The sequence below is a fragment of the Callorhinchus milii genome, unplaced genomic scaffold (genome assembly GCF_018977255.1).
Source record: "Callorhinchus milii isolate IMCB2004 unplaced genomic scaffold, IMCB_Cmil_1.0 Scaffold4, whole genome shotgun sequence".
NCBI classification, from domain to species: Eukaryota; Metazoa; Chordata; class Chondrichthyes; order Chimaeriformes; family Callorhinchidae; genus Callorhinchus; species Callorhinchus milii.
The window spans coordinates 63,958,728-63,979,386 of NW_024704745.1; the positions used below are offsets into that span (position 1 = coordinate 63,958,728).

General features: G+C 42.4%; 1 protein-coding gene across 1 annotated transcript in view; it reads left to right on the top strand.

Annotated features, from left to right (window-relative positions):
* LOC103185779 (cytoplasmic dynein 2 heavy chain 1) overlaps window positions 1-20,659 on the top strand; it is a 311,776-nt gene that overhangs the window by 275,215 nt on the left and 15,902 nt on the right. The window contains exons 85-86 of the mRNA XM_042334736.1: window positions 1,298-1,507; window positions 4,364-4,453. Coding sequence (XP_042190670.1) covers window positions 1,298-1,507; window positions 4,364-4,453 — 300 coding nt within the window. The remainder of the gene's footprint in view (window positions 1-1,297; window positions 1,508-4,363; window positions 4,454-20,659) is intronic.

Consider the following 20,659-nt stretch of genomic DNA (forward strand, 5'->3'; position numbering starts at 1 on the left):
TCTGTTCTAGGGTTTGTTGTCTTTCAACACAACAATTTACACTTACATAGCACTTTTCACATCAGGAGAGTGTCTCAAAGTATTTCACGGAAATTGAGTGGGACCCTGAGTTAGAAGGGATAGAGGTGAAGTGACCCAAAGAGTGGTCAAAGTAATGGTTCCTTAAGCAGAGAGGGAGAATATGAGGGATTCAGAAGAGAGTCCATAGAGTAACCAAAGGTTGTGGAGCGAGCTGGGGGTATGGAGCGGGCTGGGGGCATGGAGCGGGCTAGGGGTATGGAGCGGGCTAGGAGTATGGAGCGGGCTGGGGGCATGGAGCGGGCTGGGGGCATGGAGCGGGCTGGGGGCATGGAGCGGGCTGGGGGCATGGAGCGGGCTGGGGGCATGGAGCGGGATGGGGGTATGGAGCGGGCTAGGAGCATGGAGCGGGCTGGGGGCATGGAGGGGTTGGGGGCATGGAGCGGGCTGGGAGCATGCAGCGGGCTGGGGGCATGGAGCAGGCTGGGGGCATGGAGCAGGCTAGGGGTATGGAGCGGGCTGGGGGTATGGAGAGGGCTGGGGGCATGGAGCGGGCTGGGGGCATGGAGCGGGCTGGGGGCATGGAGCGGGCTGGGGGCATGGAGCGGGCTGGGGGCATGGAGCGGGCTGGGGGCATGGAGCGGGCTGGGGGCATGGAGCGGGCTGGGGGCATGGAGCGGGCTGGGGGCATGGAGCGGGCTGGGGGCATGGAGCGGGCTGGCGGTATGGAGCGGGCTGGGGGCATGGAGCGGGCTGGCGGTATGGAGCGGGCTGGGGGCATGGAGCGGGCTGGCGGTATGGAGCAAGCTTTCGGTCCAACTGATATTGTTTCTTGCAAACACTAACAGCAGCAGCGACCTGACAAGCTGGAAGTTGGCCATCAGTTCACATCTGGCTTATAACATGGTCAGTGAGCCATTAGACCTGAAGTTTCCCTATAGCTGACACTAAAGTTAGTCTTGCAAGCATAACATGTGTGAAAAACTGACATGTCATATTGATTAATGGGGAGGATTAAGATTACATTCATGAGGCAGAGCAGAAGGAATTTTAGAATGCATTGAACCAATGCTATTTCTGATCTGAGTGTGTTTGATACTGGGTGAAAAATTGTTTTTTTTGAAAAAACAAAATTTAATTTCCCTCAACCGAATTGTGTACTAAAATCCACCAAACTCTTTTTACAGGTATACAATCAAATATCTTGACCTGACTTTGTTCTGGATTTCCCCATTTTCATTGTTTCCTCTGTTTATCCTGATCTGAATTCTTTCCCTAGGGATCTCAGCTGATTCACCAGAAGGTTTGTCCACCCAATGAAAAGCAAGGTTCCCCAATCCAGTCATTCATAGCCTTGGAACAATACAACGCTATTCGTCTGGTGCAGAGTGTCCATCACTCTTTGGCAGGACTGAGCAAAGTTATCAGAGGAACATCTCTACTGACATCATCTGTACAGAAGCTAGCTGCTGCACTGCTCAACCAAGAGGTACTGACATTTGTTTAAGTTTTGTATTCATTGCCCTCTGAGTAACCATAAACATGTTTTATATTCCCAAGAATGCCACAGTGCATTTTTAAGACTTTTGTACAAATATTTCATGAGTAGGGCACATAACATTATTTATGAAAATGAAAATATCGCAATGAAATTCAAGTAGATAAGTTTGAAGCAAATGATTATGACCAATTTTATTCAGGGAGTGTTGGCCAGGAGAAATCCTTCACTTTTTGAATCGTGCTTTGGGATCCTTAACATCTACACGAACAGGCTGAGGGGATCTTGGTTTAACCTGTCATCCAATGATCTGCTGTTTATTGCTTTTCTATATTAGGAGTAGGAGGAAACCATTTTGTGGCTCTTTTGGCTATTGTGTGGTTCAGTTAAACAAGCTGATATTCATCTGCACAGCAGGCTCATCATTTTGAACAATTTCAGAGCATTCACATTCTGTTCCACAATTAATTAACTGCACATTTATTAGCATGAGAAAACTACCCAAATGTTTAATAACATGTGCAAAATGTTTTTCTCGGGTAATGTTTAAATGAACAATAAGGGATGGCATGAAACTAATCCACAAAAATATTAATTGTGAAGTATTGAATGTTTTATTAAATTGTTTTCGACTGCCAAAGTCCTCAGCCTCTAACAAGTAAATACTCTGGAGCTAAAATCACAGTCAAACATAATTTTTATGTTGAGGAGGAAAATCATATTTGTTTAAAGATGTGCCCAACACTGTTGCAAAGTGTTAATTGGGAATCCCTGGTGAAATCAAATCAAACTGGTTATCAGATTGTCTCTATTAAACACAACCCAAACGTCCTGATTCAAATTTATTTGGAATTCATTGCTGGCCAAGAGCATTTCTCCAATTAAAATGGAATGTTCCCATCAACCATATTCCCATTAACTAGCATTAACAGTAATGATCTACTGAGTTGTGGCAAAGCTCAGTGAAACAAGAAGTGCAGTGTTTTTCTCCATTTCAGAAAGTCTCATATTTTAATTCCAGCTCTGCCCTTCTCTTGAATGTGCCTGACCCAGTTGGCTGTATTTGTGGCCTTGAGTCCTGTAGAAACAAACCATTCTATCATGGACGAGAAAGTAATTACATTGCTTTGATTACCTGACTGGAAGTGGACCCCCTCCGAGTTCATCATGATAAATAGGGACAAAAGTAGGCCGTTCGCCCTGTAAAGACTTATGTGAGTTTTACTGGAGTACTTACAAAACTCAGATTTAAGACTTTGCCAAATTTCTGCACAATCTGAAATATTAAGATCAGTGTTGAGGATGATACAGGTTGAATTTTGGTCCAAATTGTTTGATTGAGTCTTTCTTGTGATTTCCAGTAACTATGCACAGTAATTCTTCTATATGGTAGAGCGCCTTATCACATATCCTGTAACTCAGTGGTTAGAGCACTCGCTTTGCAAGCAAGAGACCTGAGTTCAATTCCAGGCAGGGCGAAACCTTGGGCAAGTTTCCTTACTCCACACAGAGCCTAATAATAATCCCTCCAAAACCAAAAACAATAATAAATTGGTCATTTTCAATCTACGACTGTTTGTGGGACATTGCTGTGCGCAATTGGCTGCCGCGTTCGCCCACAAATATACAGTCAATTCACTTTACAGTGTGTTCTGTGAAGCGCTTTGGGACGTCCTCCCGACGTGAAAAGCGCTATATCAAATGCAAGGATTATTATTATTATTATTATTATAAAGCCTATGGCACGATTGATATTCCTCCCTGACCAAGACTCATTTTCTTCACTTTACCACATTGCCCGTCTCCACTCCTATTTTACACCAAATGCTACCGAAACCCTCACTCATACCTTTGTTACCTCCCACCTACAGTTTTCAAACACTCCTTGTGGGTCACCCTATTTCTATCATTCCTACACTTCAACTAATCCAAAACTCTGCCCCCAGCAACCTCACTTAGACCAAACTGTGCACGCCACTTGCTTCATATTATTAAAGAACATTATGCAGAAAAAAATATTTAATTCAGCTGCAGAAGTTATATTGAATGTGATAGGATAGAATTGCTTTTTAAGCATATTGAGAACACAACTACATTTTTAATAGTAGTAGCTCAGCCTGCTTGACAGCCTTGAGAATGGAGTCTGATTTTGCTGGTTTCGGACCTTAGGTACCAGCCCAGTGAATTCAATCTTTCTGCAGTCCCCTGTGATCCTATTAACTGTAGAAAACCTTATATATTATCTTAGTTCTTTGAAAAAGGACACTGCAGCAAAATAGTGTGAGAATGCTAGCAAACCGAAACATTGGCATACAGTGAGAGGAATAGAGAATGTTTAAGTTTCTTCTCACATCTTCCAAACATTGGTCCCTCACTGTCTGCTGATGAATGATTCATATTAACCTGCTAGCTGGAAGGCGAACAAGTCTCGGCAGCCAGCAGTAATCAGCTTGAGGTGGCACTGAACACTGAAAGAAATAAAAGGAAATGTATCAGAAGGGTTTCATACAAGTTTGAGGTTAACACAGTTGGTCCCAGTTGGTCCAAAAGAATAAAGCATTACACCTGTTTAAGCACTTGGTTTGTATGTTATGTTGTTTATTTATATCCAGATTCATTGTTTATGTACTCCTGAGGCTGGCAAAGAGTGGAGGAAAAAGCTGTTCTTGGTTTAATCTGCCCTATGTTAGGCCAGATTACTATTTTTACTTAGTTTACAAGTCATTTGTTATTGAAAACCAGCAAGATAAAAAGCCACAAAATCTCAAGGGAGAATCCAGTTCTGTAATAAATATTACAGTTTTATGTTCAGCAGTTTGTCTTAAATATTTATTTCCGTCTGTACAGTGTCCATTGAGCTGGCAAAGCAAATGGGAAGGACCTGAAGACCCAATGCAGTACCTCAGAGGACTCATAGCTCGTGCACTCGCCATACAGGTAATATTAATATATTATTAAGTGCCATTTATTTATGTATTAAGTAAATTTTCTATCCCACAAAGTAAACAACAATGTCTTTAATTAAATAAATATTTTGGCGTTTGTATGTTATGTTATTTCTTTATATCCAGATTCATTCTTTATGTACTCCTGAGGTTGGCAAAGGGTGGAGGAAGAAACTATTCTTTGAAGGTAGCAAGCCAGGAGATATCAGATGAATGGCCAAATGAATGGTATTGGTTGTTAGGATATTACAAAGTATTTATCCTGAATGAATGTTATGTGTGGAGTTATGGGGTCTGAGAAATCATTTTAGAATTTCCATTGAGCTGTTAGAAATCCAATCTGGAAATCAATTGTATTCAGAGCAGAGTTCATACGAGTTGGCATGACGTACTTCCAATTACCAGAAGGAGTCCGTACATATGAAGGAATCCCATTAGAAATCTCTGCATATTAGACCTTGATATGTTTAGTACTTCTGGGATTGAAAGTCAAACACTACAGCTTTACAATAACACTACACTCTATGTAATTTATGGAGTAAACATTTCTATACATTGATGTGAATATTTAATTCTGTTTTGCAAAGGTATTTTGCCAGAAATTGCTACCAACTTTGCAATTTGTCCCTCAATTTGTGTTTGTCGCCAAGAATTAATAGTTAGATTGCTGGCAGGTCAGGTGAGATTTAGGTCTTTGTGAGTTGACTAGTTCTGTAAGTTTTCAGTTCGCACAGATGCTGAAATGAATATTAATATTACAGCACAGCCAAAATGTTCTCAAACATCACCATTGTGCTCTAATATTTATGAAATTGTGAAAGTGGCAGCCAATCACCTTTGTAAACAGGAGCTTTAATGTGCCTGCCTTGCTTAAATAAAAATGTTTAATCTATAATAATGCATGCTGCTGTATAAATAAAATAATGAAAGATGAATTATCTGATGTGATAAATAATTGTATTCATGCACAAAACATAATTTACAATGTTGTCACACATCAGTTAGTTAGATCAATCAAAGTATTCTTCCATCTATAAAATCTATATTTATCAACATAAGAAATGTGCATAAGAAGAAGAAGAGTAAATTCCATTTTTACAGCGTCTTTCACGTTGGGAGGACGTTCCAAGGTGCTGGACAGTGAAGGGTTTGCTCTCGAGCTGGTGGTTCGAGTCAAGATGGTGAAGGGCAAGTGGAGGTGGAGATGGGAACTTGACAGAAGGCACAGTCGAAGAGGAAGGTCTTGAGACAGGCCTTGAAGAAGACAAGAGAGGGGGTAATGCGGAGAGGCTCCAAAATGGAGTTCCAGAGGATGTTGATAAGTAGAGGATAGGGGCATAAAGACTAAAGGCCTGGCTGCCGATGATGGAATGGGCAGGGCGGGGGACATGGAGCCGGCCAGTGACCCCAGCGTGTGTGGAGCTAACAGCTTGGTATGAAGGGCTTTAAAGGTGAGGACGAGGATCTTGAACTTGATCCTCCGAGGGATGGGGAGCTAGTGAAGCCGGGCGAGGATGGGGGTGATCATCTCGCAGAGCTTCGTGAGGGAGATGACACAAGCTGCAGAGTTCTGAATATTCTGCAGCTTGTGAAGGGAAGAGCTGGGAATTCTGGCGGCAGGGAGTTTATATAGGGAGCCTGGATATAGTCAAAGCATGGATGAGGGTCATTAAATGTTAATAGCAATTGGAGAAAGAGAGAGAGTCACTGTGTGGGGGAAAAGAAAACAGCTGACATTGAGAGAAATATGATGAGAGAAGGACTGAAACTGTGTATAACAGTGACAGTATGGCTTCTGATGAAAAGTTTGGGTTAATATAGTATAATGGAGTTTATACCTGTTATCTGTGCTGTTTTCGTATCCATAATGATCGGTTCCAATTAGTGTAGATATTGAATTCTCTGCTACAATTTCTGGGCTTTTACCATTTTAAAGTTGGTCAATTGCATTTTCTCCTGTTCATTGTTCATTAAGATGCAGTTTAACTTTACTCTGCGAATTCCAACCTTTTGGTCTGTTTTTTTTTGTTTCATTTGGCGGTATTTGTTTTATTTGGATGACCAAACTCTGTACCCACATCTCACCAGTTCTGGCCAGACTCCACTGGCTCCCTATCACAGAACGGATCGACTTCAAGATCCTGACACTCGTGTTCAAATCCCTTCACTCTCTGGCACTTCCCTACCTCTCCGACCTCCTCACTCCCCAATCCACCACCTGGCACCTTGCAACCTCCACCCCACCATCAGAGGTTGCGCTTTCAGCCACTATGCCTCGAATCTCTGGAACACTCTTCCGCAATCCCTCTGCCTTGCCCCTCTCTCCCATTTTTCAAGTATCACCTGAAAACCTTCCTCTTCGACTGTGCTTACATTCCCCACCTTCCCCACCTGGCTCGGAGTCAGGCTCAGTCACTGTTAAGCGCACTTTGTCTTTACCCTGTGTGGAGGGCGCTATATAAGTCAAGTTGTTATTGAGATACCATACTCGAAGCTCATCTTAGAAGAACCAGACATGTCAGTTTGGAAAGAACATGCAGTGCAGAGCACGTTGCTTTGGGAGTAGAACATTGTTTACTGTATTCATAAATTCATGTTTCTTCAAGGCTAAGCTGGCAGATGAACATGCCAGGTTCACTTATCTCTGCTGTGTTCAGACAGCAGTAGACTACTTCAAATGGCACATCCCACTATCGTAGCGTACTCTTTGATGCGCCCATACCCTTTAAGGAGTTCAGAAGTTCAGCGTACAAGTGATAAAGAAACCAGCGATCCCAGGAAGAGGACAGGTGAATGTGTACTGGGTAGTAATCCAATAAAGCATTTTAAGAAAGTCACCATTTTGAAAACTGCTTTGCCGCACATTACCAGATATAGCATCTCCTCAGCTTCTCTATATCGATATGTTACCTGTTATATTGGATGTTAAGCCTCGACTGTTTGTGGGACACTGCTGTGTGCAATTGGCTGCCAGGTTTCGCCCACAAAATATACAGTCAATTCACTTCACAGTATATTCTGTGAAATGCTTTGAGACGTCTCAAAGGTGTGATAAGGAGATATATCAAATGCAAGGATTATTATTATTATTAAATCAAATGCTAGGACCTGAAGGCCTACCTAAGATTTTCCTTCAATAAATTTGGAATTACTTAGCTCTAAATGGATATATTGTTATTCCTGACGAGTCCATATCGTGTGGCATATTAGATCTGTGGAGTGAGCTTGAATATACCTCAACAGTGCTGGCTGATCAAGATCAAGATACTGCCACTGAAACGTTCTCTTTTTGCCCAGGATGGCACTTTATTTTTGTAAACATGCCCACTTTCAGGAAGCAGTTGGTGGTTGGAAAAATGTTGTTCCCTTCTGAACACCCCTTTGTGGTGTGTGTTTGTGTGTGTATGTATGTATGTATGTATTTATTTATTAACTGCATCAAGCAGCTCAGCAGTATTGAGTTCCAACACTTACTACATACTGAACAGTGCTATTGAGCAGGTAAATAAATGGGACTGAATTAATTGCTTTCATCGAAACAGCAGAGCTACAATGGGCCGAATGGCCTGTGCTATAAATTTCTGTGGATCTATAGCGGGGAATACTGTCCGTGGGATATTTCCACTGAACTGGTGCAACAAAAATCCTTCCATTCCCTACGGCTCTTTAACTATTTGGTTCTTGGATTTTCTCTCCCACAGTTTCAGCAGTTTAAAAAAAAAGGGATGTTAAGGACATTTCAATTATAAATGGAACTGAGAGGTTCTGATTGAAAGTGGTTGCATTTCTAACCATGTATGTATGGCCTTAAATATGGTTTGCAAAAGGCTGTCTCAGGGGATTTCAATGAATTCCCTAATTTCAAATGAGATTTTTCATTAGGTAAAAGTGGAATATTATTCTTACGAATAAAATAAAACTGCTGCTGTATCTTTTTTTAAGAAAATATTCTGAACTTTCTATATCTGCTTTTGTGCTGGACTTGCACAAAATATCTGTACATCATATTCTTTATGATAATGTAATATCAATACCATATGGTCAGTTATTTAGCAAATAATCGACAGCCCATGTACTTTTTAGAATGGAAGAAATGTGTGGTTAATAGAGGGTTGTAGGGACATATCAGCTATTGGCTATTAAATATAATCAAATTCCAACAAATTTACAAATTATTGATGTTTTGAAAAATTCTTGGAATAGTAGCTTCCACGAGCATAGTATATGTTATCAGATATAATTCTGGTATAGCATGCATTATTTATGATTCCTCTAAAATAGACACCAAACAAAATACCGTCAATAATTCCTTCCTTGCTGGAAAATGCTTTCTGTAAGAATCCCCACAGTACAAAATACAATATAAATTGAGGACTTCCTATTGGTTTAGCTTCAGCATTTTTCTAAATCACTTTTTAAACTTTGTAGTTTTATTATCTGACCATTTTACTATACGATGCATATGGGATGAAAAGTCCACGTAATTAATTTTTACTGGTTCCCTGATTAGCCAAGAGGAAAGCAAACCGTTGACTGAAAAAGCATCCAGTGATGATGTAGCATTTGATAAACTTTCTGCCTGTTCTTCAGGTGGAGATTAATGATAACATGACACTGTTTCAGGGAAAGATAGAAAATGAAGCACTTAATAGAGGAAAAAAAGCACAGTTGCTAAATATTTTGTAGCTTCTTAAACCAAAACTCAATGTCATCAAGACAGAGAAGAGAAGAGTCTGAATTTTATGCCATCTTTTGTTCAGTTTTGTGTGCCCTGCTTTACCATGACCCTGAAAATTAAATATCATATCAAAATCATCAATAATAATCTAGTGCATTGAACAACTATCAATGCTAGGAATGAACACATTAACTAAATTCTGTCACATGGCTTCAGCCACAGTGTTGGTATGTTGGTTAGTTTATTTCATCAAGGTAAGTGGAAAGGGCACTACAATTGCCTTCGGTCTCCACAAGGAAATGTGCTGGTTTCCAAATACTATTTAGCATTATCCAGTAAGCTCCATTCCCACCCACCCCCCCCCCCCCCCACCCCCCGTCTGCATCACTGCAACTTTGGCTGCTGCCATTTGTCTACAACTACTATGTTTTGCAGTAAAATTTTATGAAGCTCTTTGAGACATCTCAAGGATGAGATAAGGCCCTGTATCAAATGCACGGATTATATTATCATTGCCCTTCAGTAGAAAATGGTTGGGCGAAGATTGGGGGAAAGGGAAATTACAATGAGGAACACGCTCTGTATGGTGCAGCAATTTAAAAAATCATGTTTGAATTATTAATATACAAGCTGTTCTCATGAAATATTCCTTAAAGCAACTGATATAATTTGCAATGCAAATGAAGAAGTTTTCAGTTTTCCTGTAATCCTAATTAGCTGTAGCACTATTTCATTGGTTTGTGTTATAAAATCACTGGTCCTTTGACATTAGCATCCAGCCCTATCAGATTGCATAGGGTTTCTTAAGTAAAAGGTCGAGGCAAATGTATTTCAGATTAAAGGCAAAGTTTTAGGTTATAGACTGTGCCTCAGATCATGTAAACATGAGTTAGTGCAATATTGCAAATAATTAACCCTAAGTGCGATCAAAGTAGGACAACACTGCCACATTTAAAATGCACACAGCCATGAAACCTAGAGTGGGAGAATTAGATATGAACTGGCATGTCATGTTGAAAATCTAAGGTTCTTTGTGGTGCTTGAACTACGCTGGCTGGAGTCTCAATATTTAAAGGATTTAAGCAAAATAGAACTTTGAAAGAAAACAAAGAATAAAACACATTAATACCTTTAATTCAACCAAAAAGGGATATTGAAGGATATTGTGATAAGTACAGGCTGAAGTGAAGAAGTAATCCACTGTGCTGCTGGGGCCTGATACAGTCGATGTGAGGGGGAAGAATGCTCTCTGTGGAGGGAGGAAAGGAGGTCAGGGTTAAATTATAGAGATGGATGAATAATTTGAGGTTTAGGGAATAACTGTACAATACAGTACTTTCCCCCAGGAGGTTGAGAAGGTGAGTGAAGGCAATGATGGGTGCATTTTGTCTGACTCGGAGAAATGGTTTTAAATGGTCTTTTCACATTCCATATTTTTTTCTTAAAGTCTTCGAAGAGATATAGGTGAATACTATTTATTTATCTCCATTTCATGAATGGAAGAATAAATCTTTAATATCAATTACAACTCTTTACTACTGTTTTGTGTAAACTCTAGACACCTCGCTACGTCAGGCACATGTCACTGCTGGGACTGCAGAGTACGAGTACAAAAGTAATATTTGTCAGATCATTTAACAAAAATATTTGCTGTAACAATTTTGCCGTAGGGCACTTTACAGTGTACCGCTCTGGTTTCAATTACAATAAAAGTCACTATGAAACTTGGGAACATGTGTCAAATACTCCAGATGACAGAAGTGTGTTTTACATCATATCTAAAGGTGGTTCTGCTTTTAAAGGGTTATGTTGCACCCGACTAGTTTCAATTACAGCCAAAGGAAAGAAGCAAATATTTTCAATTAGGAATTTACATTGGATTAGATATGAGGGAGAACAGAAATAACAAGAGCAAATTGCATTTCCTTGCCTCTTTATATAATTATTCTTCAACATATGGTGAAATGGTGTTTGCTTAATACAGAGTTTAGCAAGGAAGGGAGGCAGAAGAACTCTTCATCATGCATGTTCAAGTTACATTTGTTCTGCCAGGGGCACAAACCATGCTGTGCGGAAATCCATTGGGTCATAAGCAATTGTTTTCGAGTTGGCTATGTGCAAATGTGCAAGAGCAGCAATAACTTATGCTAACGGAGGATTATTTACACTACTAAGAATGATGAAAGCAGCACTGCAGAACAACGCATTGCAGAACAAGTCTAGTCTGACTGCGAGTAGGGAAGCAACATGGGGTAATGAAATATTGAGAATATTTCGGATGATGGTTTCATCCAATTCAAATCCAACAACAACAACAACTTGCAGTTATATAGCACCCTCCAGGCAGGATAGCATCTCAGAGCGCTTAACAGTGGGGGAGCCTGGCTCCGAGCCGGGTGGGAGGAGGTGGCCGTAAGGACGGTCGAAGAGGAAGGTGGAGGTCGACTCACTCCCTTTTATTACTCATCGCCTTCTTATATGTTGTAGTGGCAGACACATAGTTTACCATCGCTCTGCACAAAATAATATGCATTATATGCAAAATAATATATATTGTGTACCATAGAATTGTGTAATAAGCAATATTATGTATAATATTATATTGTGTAGTACTTGGGAAACTTGAATGTGTTGTGAAAACAACAACAAATTAGTGGCAGTCATACCAGTGAAGCCATTAGAGTTAATTGACTTCATCTAGCTACTGTAACATTTAAGACACTTCCATTTGTTGAGTCTATAAATCGATCAGTGGAACTGAAGCTACTTAAATGGTGAGGCATTGATCAAAGCACAAAAACATTTATTGTAAAAGGTTCTCCAAACAAAAAGGTTATCATTAATATATTTCAGGACTTCCAAATTTAATATTTATAGTGGCCTAATCACTGCCTAATCACAGAAAGCATCAAAGCGTTTGTTCCTGACATTCACATACTTGTACTTTCAAGCGGGGGTACTGAACAGTGATCAGGAACACTAGCTCACTTTATTTGCCCACTACCTAATCCACAGACACTTGAGGCTGAATTTAGTAATAAAGCTAAAATGTAAAGGTCTTAGATGAAACACTACCTCTTCAAAAGGTCTCTGCATGTTAAAACTATAACAGTTGTGCATGTTATAATAAAGCTTTGATTTTTATGTACAGAATTGTCTGTCTTGCACGTCCAATACATTCCTGATTGCAGTCCCATTTCTACATCTTGCTCCCTCCTTTGCCTCCTTCAAGGCACGACTTAAGACCCTCCTTTTCAACTGTGCCTTCAGCCGCCCTCTTACCTCTCTGCCTTCCTACCTCTCTGCCCTCCCTCACCCCAACCCTGCCACCCACGCACGGGTCCTCATCCACGACTGTTCAGCGCCTTGGGACGTCCTCCCAACATGAAAGGCGCTTTACAAATGTAACTTTATTGTTGTATTTTGTTGTTGTAGATAAGTTGCTGTGCAGTTTTATCAAAAGAATTCTGACGTGTAGTGTTAATGAACATGGCAATAGTAAGGTGTGCACACACAGTACCTCAATGATTACTAGGTATGGGCGCTAATGACAATCTGGAACCAACTAAACCCAGAAAAGTGCAGCTTTGCCTATTATTAATCCATACCCTATATACCTAGACTTGGACAGTTTCAGTTTGGCTTCCAGCCTGTCTAAAATATACTCCCTCCCTCAGCCACTTCATTGAATCTGCTTCAGCATCTTGCTGTACCTTTCAGCAGAGCAGTCCAGTATGCACAGAGGTGCTTCCAAGCTGAAGTCCTGCAGCTCAGTGGTTAGAGCATGCGCCTTGCAAGTGAGAGACCTGGGTTCGATTCCTGGCAGGGCAAACCTTGGGCAAGTTTCCTTACCCCACATGCCTGATAATAATCCCTCAAGAAAAAAAAAATTTGGTCACTTCAATGCACGACTGTTTGTGGGACACTGTTGTGCACAATTGGCTGCTGCATTTTGCCCACAAATGTACAGTCAACTCACTTTACAGTATATTCTGTGAAGCGTTTTAAGATGTCTCGAAGATGTGAAAAGCGATATATCAAATGCAAGGATTATTATTATTATTACCTTGTTAGTGCAAGAATTCCTATATACAGGAGATAATTATTTTATAATATTTCTCTCCCCCCATATACAGTATCTAGGATGAACACTGAAACTAAACTACTCACTCCAGATTTTATTTCTCCTTTAACTAAAGAGGTATGGAAATTAGTTGCCAGACTTCAGCAGCACAATCACAGAATTCAAAGGTAGAAAGCCTCTAGGGAAACTTGGCTTTCATGCTTCAAATGGAAATGCCTGGACAAGAATAAAAGCAGGAGTCTTGTGAATATCAAATTAGCATGGACTGAAAGTTATAATATTAAATAGATAGAACGACTTACAATCTTATTTATAGCATCGCCACATTGCCTACTTTTTTCTTTGAGGCAGGGGTACTGAGGAAGAAAAAAAGTAGGCAGTGTGGCGATGCTGAAAATAAGATCAGAATCAATTCCTTTTTTAAAACTACTGTAATAATAATCTTCGCATATGACATATGTCTACAATGCCTATATATTTTCTCTTAACTCCTCTAATTGTTTTTTAGTTGTGTCCTGATTGGTTTTGTATCCTTTTCCCAATAAGCTTTGTATATGTCGATGGCATGCATGGAATTCTGTCTGGTTTGGATACTCTTAAGCATGGTTAGACATCCAACTGACCAAAACCAATTACCACAGATCTTTGTGGTCTAGAATCATTCTTGTTGTTCTTTTCTCCACCTTTTACAATGGCTCAGTTTTCTTTCAAAGGCAGTGTTCAAAATTGCACACTATTCTTCAAGAAGTCCAGTCATCCCAGGATGCTTCTGCTAGTGGAATATAAAGCAGTATTTAATGGTCTTGAGAGCAGCTCTCAAGACATCCTTTCAGCTGGGATTGGGGCACGATTAAGAATTTAATAGGAGGAGATGTAAATTATTTTATTTAAAAATAACAGATACTTGATGGATAACTGCAGTATGCAGGTTATTCAGAGGAAAACGTGATAACTGCCAAATGATAAATTCTTAAGTAGTTATGCTATTCAAATACGATTGTAATGGTACTTATACAGGTAGATTAAAAAACGGTACTTTTACAAGTTCAGAAGAAGTAGAGGTCACATTGACTGTCTGCCACGGCTCTCTAGAAAGTGAGTGACGACTATCTTAACAATCCCTTTTGCAGGGGATTCAATTCAGTGGCTTGTTTCTGCCCAAAATAGAACATGCTGCAGTACTGAGTCACAGATGTATGATGAGGTTTTAGCTCCCTGACTCCATATAAAGAAAAAGGTCAAACAGTTAAAATTATTGTACAGCTGGATCACTGTAAGGAATTGAAATACGAGGGAACTGCTTAATTGAAGTAATAATTCTGCATTTTAATGTAGCCAAACCTTGAGCTAAAGCTTAATACTAGCTACATGAATAAGTTGTCCCAATAGGCTCTGCTATGCGTTGAGAATTGAATTCTTCATCTCTACCGAGAGGATTTGTAGAGTAGCAATCAAAGAGTTGCTGGATAGATAAGGTGACAATATTATTCAGTAGTTGAGCATGGAATTTATAAAAATGCAATACTGGGCTAAATGCAAATGTCTCTTTAAAGATCCCATCCAGCCTTCAATATTCATAGGAAGGTTATCAATGTATTTTGTCATTTGATTTTTTTATACAGAAGATCAGATCTTAACATGCAGAATAATGTGCAACTTTGTTATTCTTGGTGACTCCTGGTCCATATATGGTACAGATCAGTATTGACTTTATCCTAGGAGAACAACTGAAGCAGTCTGCTTGCATAGGTGATGATTAGTAATGCTTTTGACTTTTCAGGCGAAATATTTACTAAAGAGACCCTAAACATGTTTAGCGATGTTAATGGGGGAGAGAAGACACTTTCATGAGAAAAGTGTTTGACAAACAGTTTCATAGCTATTTATTTATTCCCTCTCCTGTTTGGCCATTACATTAAACAGTGCAAATCCTATATCATATTTGCAATTGTGAGGGGGGAAGAAATATGACAGTGAATTATTTCGGAAATGTTTTCTCAACTGTGGAAGAAGTTATGTTGTAGAGATAGAAGACTACTTAAGTGTGAACCTATGGAAGCATAGTTGATCCTTTTGGAGTAAATGGTGCTAACTTCTGACATCTGACATGCTTTCTGATATTGATAATATATATATTTTCAAAACCATTGAAATTTTTTTTTAAAAATCCACACACAGTATCGTATTATGGAGTGCAGATATTCAGAACCTTAAAAGCAGGATTACAGATAGAAAAAGACCTATAAAAGGCAAATGTTAATCTAGGTTTCAGATTTAGATGTATTGAATGCAAATGGGAATAGTCACAGTGTAGTGGCAAATGGGAATAGTCTAATAATCGTTGCGTTGATGTGTAAACTTTCACATTGGGAGTACATAATAATAATAATCCTTGCATTTGATATAGCGCCTTATCACGTTTTCAAGACATCTCAAATATAGTGTTAAATGAATTGACTGTATATTTTGTGGGCGAAAAGCGGCTGCCAAATTGCACACAGCAGTATCCCACAAACAATCGTCGATTGAAGTGACCAATTTTTTTATTATTATATTATTATTTATTATTATTACATCTCAAACTGCTTCCCAGGATTTTACTATAAAGCGTAGTTACTGTTTATTTTGTAGACAACTGCAACAGTCAATTTGCGCACAACAATATCCCACAAACAGCTATAAAGTAAATGAACGATCAATTTTATCTGGGGTATTATTGGCCAGGACACCAGAAGACTTCTTTCGAATATTGCCATACGATCTATAATATCTATTGTTTCCATATTTAATCCATATGAGGTGATTTAAGTTGTTTACATTATATTATTATCAATATCCATCATAGACTTCCAGTGGAAACTGCTCTGGAATACAAATTAAACTTTTAATTTTAAATTGAGGGAAAATCAACAGCCTGTCTATCACAGGTTTTTCATAGAATCACAGAATGTCACAGCACAGAAACAAGCAACTTGGCTCATCAAGTCAATCGTGGCGTGTGTCTCCACACAAGGACCTAGTCTAATCCCACACTCCTGCTCATTTCCCCCATGCCCTTTAATATTCTCTTTAAGCATCTATCCAAAGCCCTCTCATCTTGTATCAACTGACTGCTCATACATTTGTCTGCTTCAGATAAATAAACTGAAATTAAACAAAGTAAAGGGAATTGAAATCCTGAGCGTTTACAAAAGACTTTCAAAAAACTTGGAGCAACTCACTACCAAAAATACCCTGTCTATAAATGAGACCAAAAAGATATGAACAAGCTCACATTGAATATTTTTTTGAATGTTGGCCCAACCAATGCAGCATGGCCCTACAATCCATGTGAGTATGTAGTGTAGCGTTCACAGCACAATTCAAGAGATGGAGACATTTCATATGAAACGAGTGGCCATTCTAATCCAAATACCCTTTATATTATGAAGTCATTGTATATTTCAGCATGTTTTGGCCTTACTTGTATAATTAAAGCAAAAGTTATTTATGGTAAATTTATTTTTTGGACTGTAAACGGGTACTTCCAAACAAACAGTCACTTCACACTGAAGTACTTTGAGACATTTCAACACAAGTCAATATATCAAGTGCAGAGATTATTAGTGTTGCTATTAAATATATCTTCAGAAACAGTGAGTTATCAGATATATAATTCTTGTGCCTAAACACCCAAACAAATTTGACACTGAATTAAAAATTACAATTAAATGGAACTCTAATTATGTCCTATTTAATTGGTTTTAGTTTCTACAGATAAGTTTCTGAATCTTTTTCAGACGCTCATTATAATTCTTCGAAGACAAATAACTTGAAGTTTAAAATTGGATTAATTATTTGACGGACTAGACATTTTGTCATAGAGTAATCTTCAAAATTTTACTCGCATTTAATATATTTCGACACAAATTAGCAAGAGCATGATTCATTCCAGCAAACATTGTGTGTGCATATTCTAGAGTTGAGCGCTTAGCAAACTACAACAACAACAACAACAAGATTCCATTTATAGAGCGCCTTTCACGTCAGGAGGACGTCCCAAGGCGCTGCACAGTTGGGTCATGACCCGAGCAGGGGGGAAATGGTCAGGGTGAGGGGAGGGAAGGGAGGGAGAGAGGAGGGGGAAATGGTCAGGGTGAGGGGAGGGAAGGGAGGGAGCGAGGAGGAGGAAGAGAGTCGAGAGGGGAGCTGAAGGCACGGTCAAAGAGAAAGGTTTTGAGACCGGCCTTGAAGGAGGAAAGGGAGGAGGCGGCGAAGGCACTGGGGGATGGAGTTCCAGAGCCTCGGGGCTGAGAGGCTGAAGGCCCGACCACCGATAGTAGGGCGGTTGGGGCGGGGGACGTGGAGCAGACCGGAGCCAGAGGAACGGAGGGTACGGGCAGGTAGGTAGGGGATAGTAGGTTGGAGAGGTAGGAGGGAGCAAGGCCGTGAATGGCCTTGTAGGTGAGGATGAGGATCTTGAAATCAATCCTCTGGGGATGGGGAGCCAGTGGAGGCGAGCGAGGGTGGGAGTGATGTGGTCCCGAAGCCTGGTGCGGGACAGTACACGAGCTGCAGAGTTCTGAATGACCTGCAGCTTGTGGAGGGAGGTGGCGGGAAGGCCGGCGAGGAGAGAGTTCCCATAGTCCAGCCTTGAGGTGACAAAGGCGTGAACCAGGGTTTCAGCAGCGTGAGGGGTGAGGTAGTGCCGTAATCTGGCGATATTCCGGAGGTGATGGAAGGCGGTGCCAGTTGTGGTGCGGATGTGAGGGAGAAAGGACAGCTCAGGGTCGAACAAAACGCCGAGGTTCCTGACTGGCTTTGAGAGGTGGAGAGTGCAGCCTTGGATGCTGATGGTGTCAGCGCCTGAGGTGCGGAGGCGCTGACGTGAGCCAATCAGGAGGGCCTCGGTTTTTTGCACGTTGAGCTGAAGAAAGTTGTCTCTCGTCCAGGACTCGATGTCGGACAGGCAGGCTGTCAGGACATCGGTGGTCGTGGAGTTGAGAGTAGAGGAGGAAAGGTAGAGTTGGGTGTCATCCGCATACATGTGGAAGTTAACCCCATGTTTGCGGATGATGTCACCAAGGGGGAGCATATAGAGGGTGAAGAGGAGGGGACCGAGGACAGAGCCCTGAGGGACACCACATGAGACAGTACGGGGGGTGGAGGAGAAGCCATTCGTTGAGACGAAGTGAAGACGGTGAGAAAGGTACGACCTAAACCATTCAAGGACAGTGCCTTGAAGGTTGAGGTGGGAGGACAAGCGGTGGAGTAGGATAGCGTGGTCGACCGTATCGAATGCTGCCGATAGGTCGAGGAGGACGAGGAGACAGAGGGAGCCCTGGTCACAGATGGTCAGGATATCATTGGTGACCTTGACCAGGGCAGTTTCTGTGCTATGAGCAGCACGGAAACCTGACTGAAGGGGTTCAAAAAGAGAATGGGTGGAGAGGAAAGAGCGCAGTTGGGAGGCGACAACTCTTTCCAAGACCTTGGAGAGAAAGGGGAGGTTGGAGATGGGCCGGTAGCTTGATAGCTGCGACGCATCAAGGGAGGGTTTTTTCAGGGTGGGCGTGATGATGGCAGTTTTTAATGGAATGGGGACAGAGCCAGAGGAGAGGGACAGGTTTATGATGTCAGTGATGTGTGGGGCAAGAAAATGGAGCTGGGAGATAAGGAGTGGAGTGGGGATGGGGTCAAGGGAGCAGGTGGTTGGTTTTAGGGATAGGATGAGTTCAGTGACAGAGGGTGGGGAAACGGGTACGAAGGTGTGTAGGGGAGGATGGGTAGGAGTCGGAGTGTGGGAGGGAAGGGGTGGGTGGTGGGTGGAAGTTGGAGGGGAAGTGACCGCGGAGCGGATTCCCTTGATCTTGGATTCAAGGAAATCCAGCATCTCCTCGCAGTGAAGGTTGGAGGAGATGACCTGCGCGGGGTGGCGGGGGGACGGAGGAGTCGGGATGTGGTGGAAAACAGTAGCCTGGGGTTGTTCTTCGCCTCCAGGATTATCCTGGAGTAGAAGGACGACTTGGCCGAGGCTAGAGTGGAGCGGTAAATTTTGAGGAGGTCCAGCCAGATTTGTCGGTGGACCGTTAAGCCGGATTTGACAAAGGTGCGCTCAGCAGCCCGCACCTGGCATTTCAGTGAGCGGAGGTGGGTGGTGTACCAGGGGGAGGAGCGGGAGTAGGAGACAGTGCGGGAAGTGATGGGGGCAAGAGTATCGAGTGTGGAGGAGAGGATATTGTGGAGGAGGGAGAGAGGAGAAGAGGGGTCGGTGAGGGTTGAAGGCCAGAGGGAGAGGAGTTCAGAGGACTCCAAGGCATCGGTTAGGGATTGTGGGGGTAACTTCTTCCAAGGGCGGTAGAAGATGGTGGTGGGTCTGGTGGAGGTGGGGAGGGGGGTGGAGGTGGTGAAGGAGATGAAGTAGTGGTCGGAGATGGCCTTGTCGGTAATAGTGACATCCGAGACACTGAGGCCCCGGGTGATCACCAAATCGAGTGGGTGGCCGTGACTGTGAGTGGGGGAGTTTATGTGTAGGGAAAGGTTGAGTGAGGAGAGCAGGGAAGAGAAGTCTGTGGAGATGGAGCAGGAGGGGGTGAAGTGTAGGTTAAAGTCGCCCAGGATGATGAGGCGATCGGAGCAGAGGCAAAGAGATGTGAGGAGTGTTGAAATGTCAGAGATGAAGGTGGGAGAGGTTTTAGGGGGCCGGTAGAGGAGGAGGATTTTAAGGGAGAGGAATGAGGGGTGGGAGAGGGTGAGGTGCTCGAAGGAGGGGAAAGAGCCAGTGGAGTAGGGGGATAGGGCAAGTGGTGTCCTTGAGATAAGGGCAACACCACCGCCACGGCGGTTGGGGCGGGGGATGTGGTGGGAGGTGTAGCCGGGTGGCGTGGCCTCCGTGAGGGGGAAGGTGTCGCCTGGGGTGAGCCACGTTTCTGTCAAGGCCATGATATCAACGTTCTCATCAAGGATGAGATCGTTGATGACCAGGGCCTTGTTGCAGAGGGAGCGGACATTTTGCAGTCCGATGTGGAGGGAGCGGTTGACAGAAGGGTGTGTGGGAGGGGAGGGGGGTCCAGGTTGTGAGGCAGGGGTGGGGAGATGGGGATGAGGGAGGAGAGGTTGACTCCCCGGGTCTGTGTCCGGGGTGGCTGGCGAGAGTGGTGGGGAATGGGGCAGTCGGTGTGGCTGCTGCTGGACAGCCAACGCCGAGTGCCGCGTGAGCCCGGCGGAGGATTCCCAGACTGGAACAGAGGGAGGTTGTGGGAGGGTCAAGTGGGGATAGAAGACGAGAGGGACGGAGAGAGAGGAGGAGAGAGCGGGAGAGATGCAGAGGGGGGAGGGTTTGGGGGAGAGAGGAGGGGGGAGGGAGGGAGGGGGTGAGGGGGCTCGGGTCAAAGCGGCAGCCATAGTGCGCACGCGGGGACCGGGAGCGAGCGGTCAGGTGGATGGCATTATCCCGC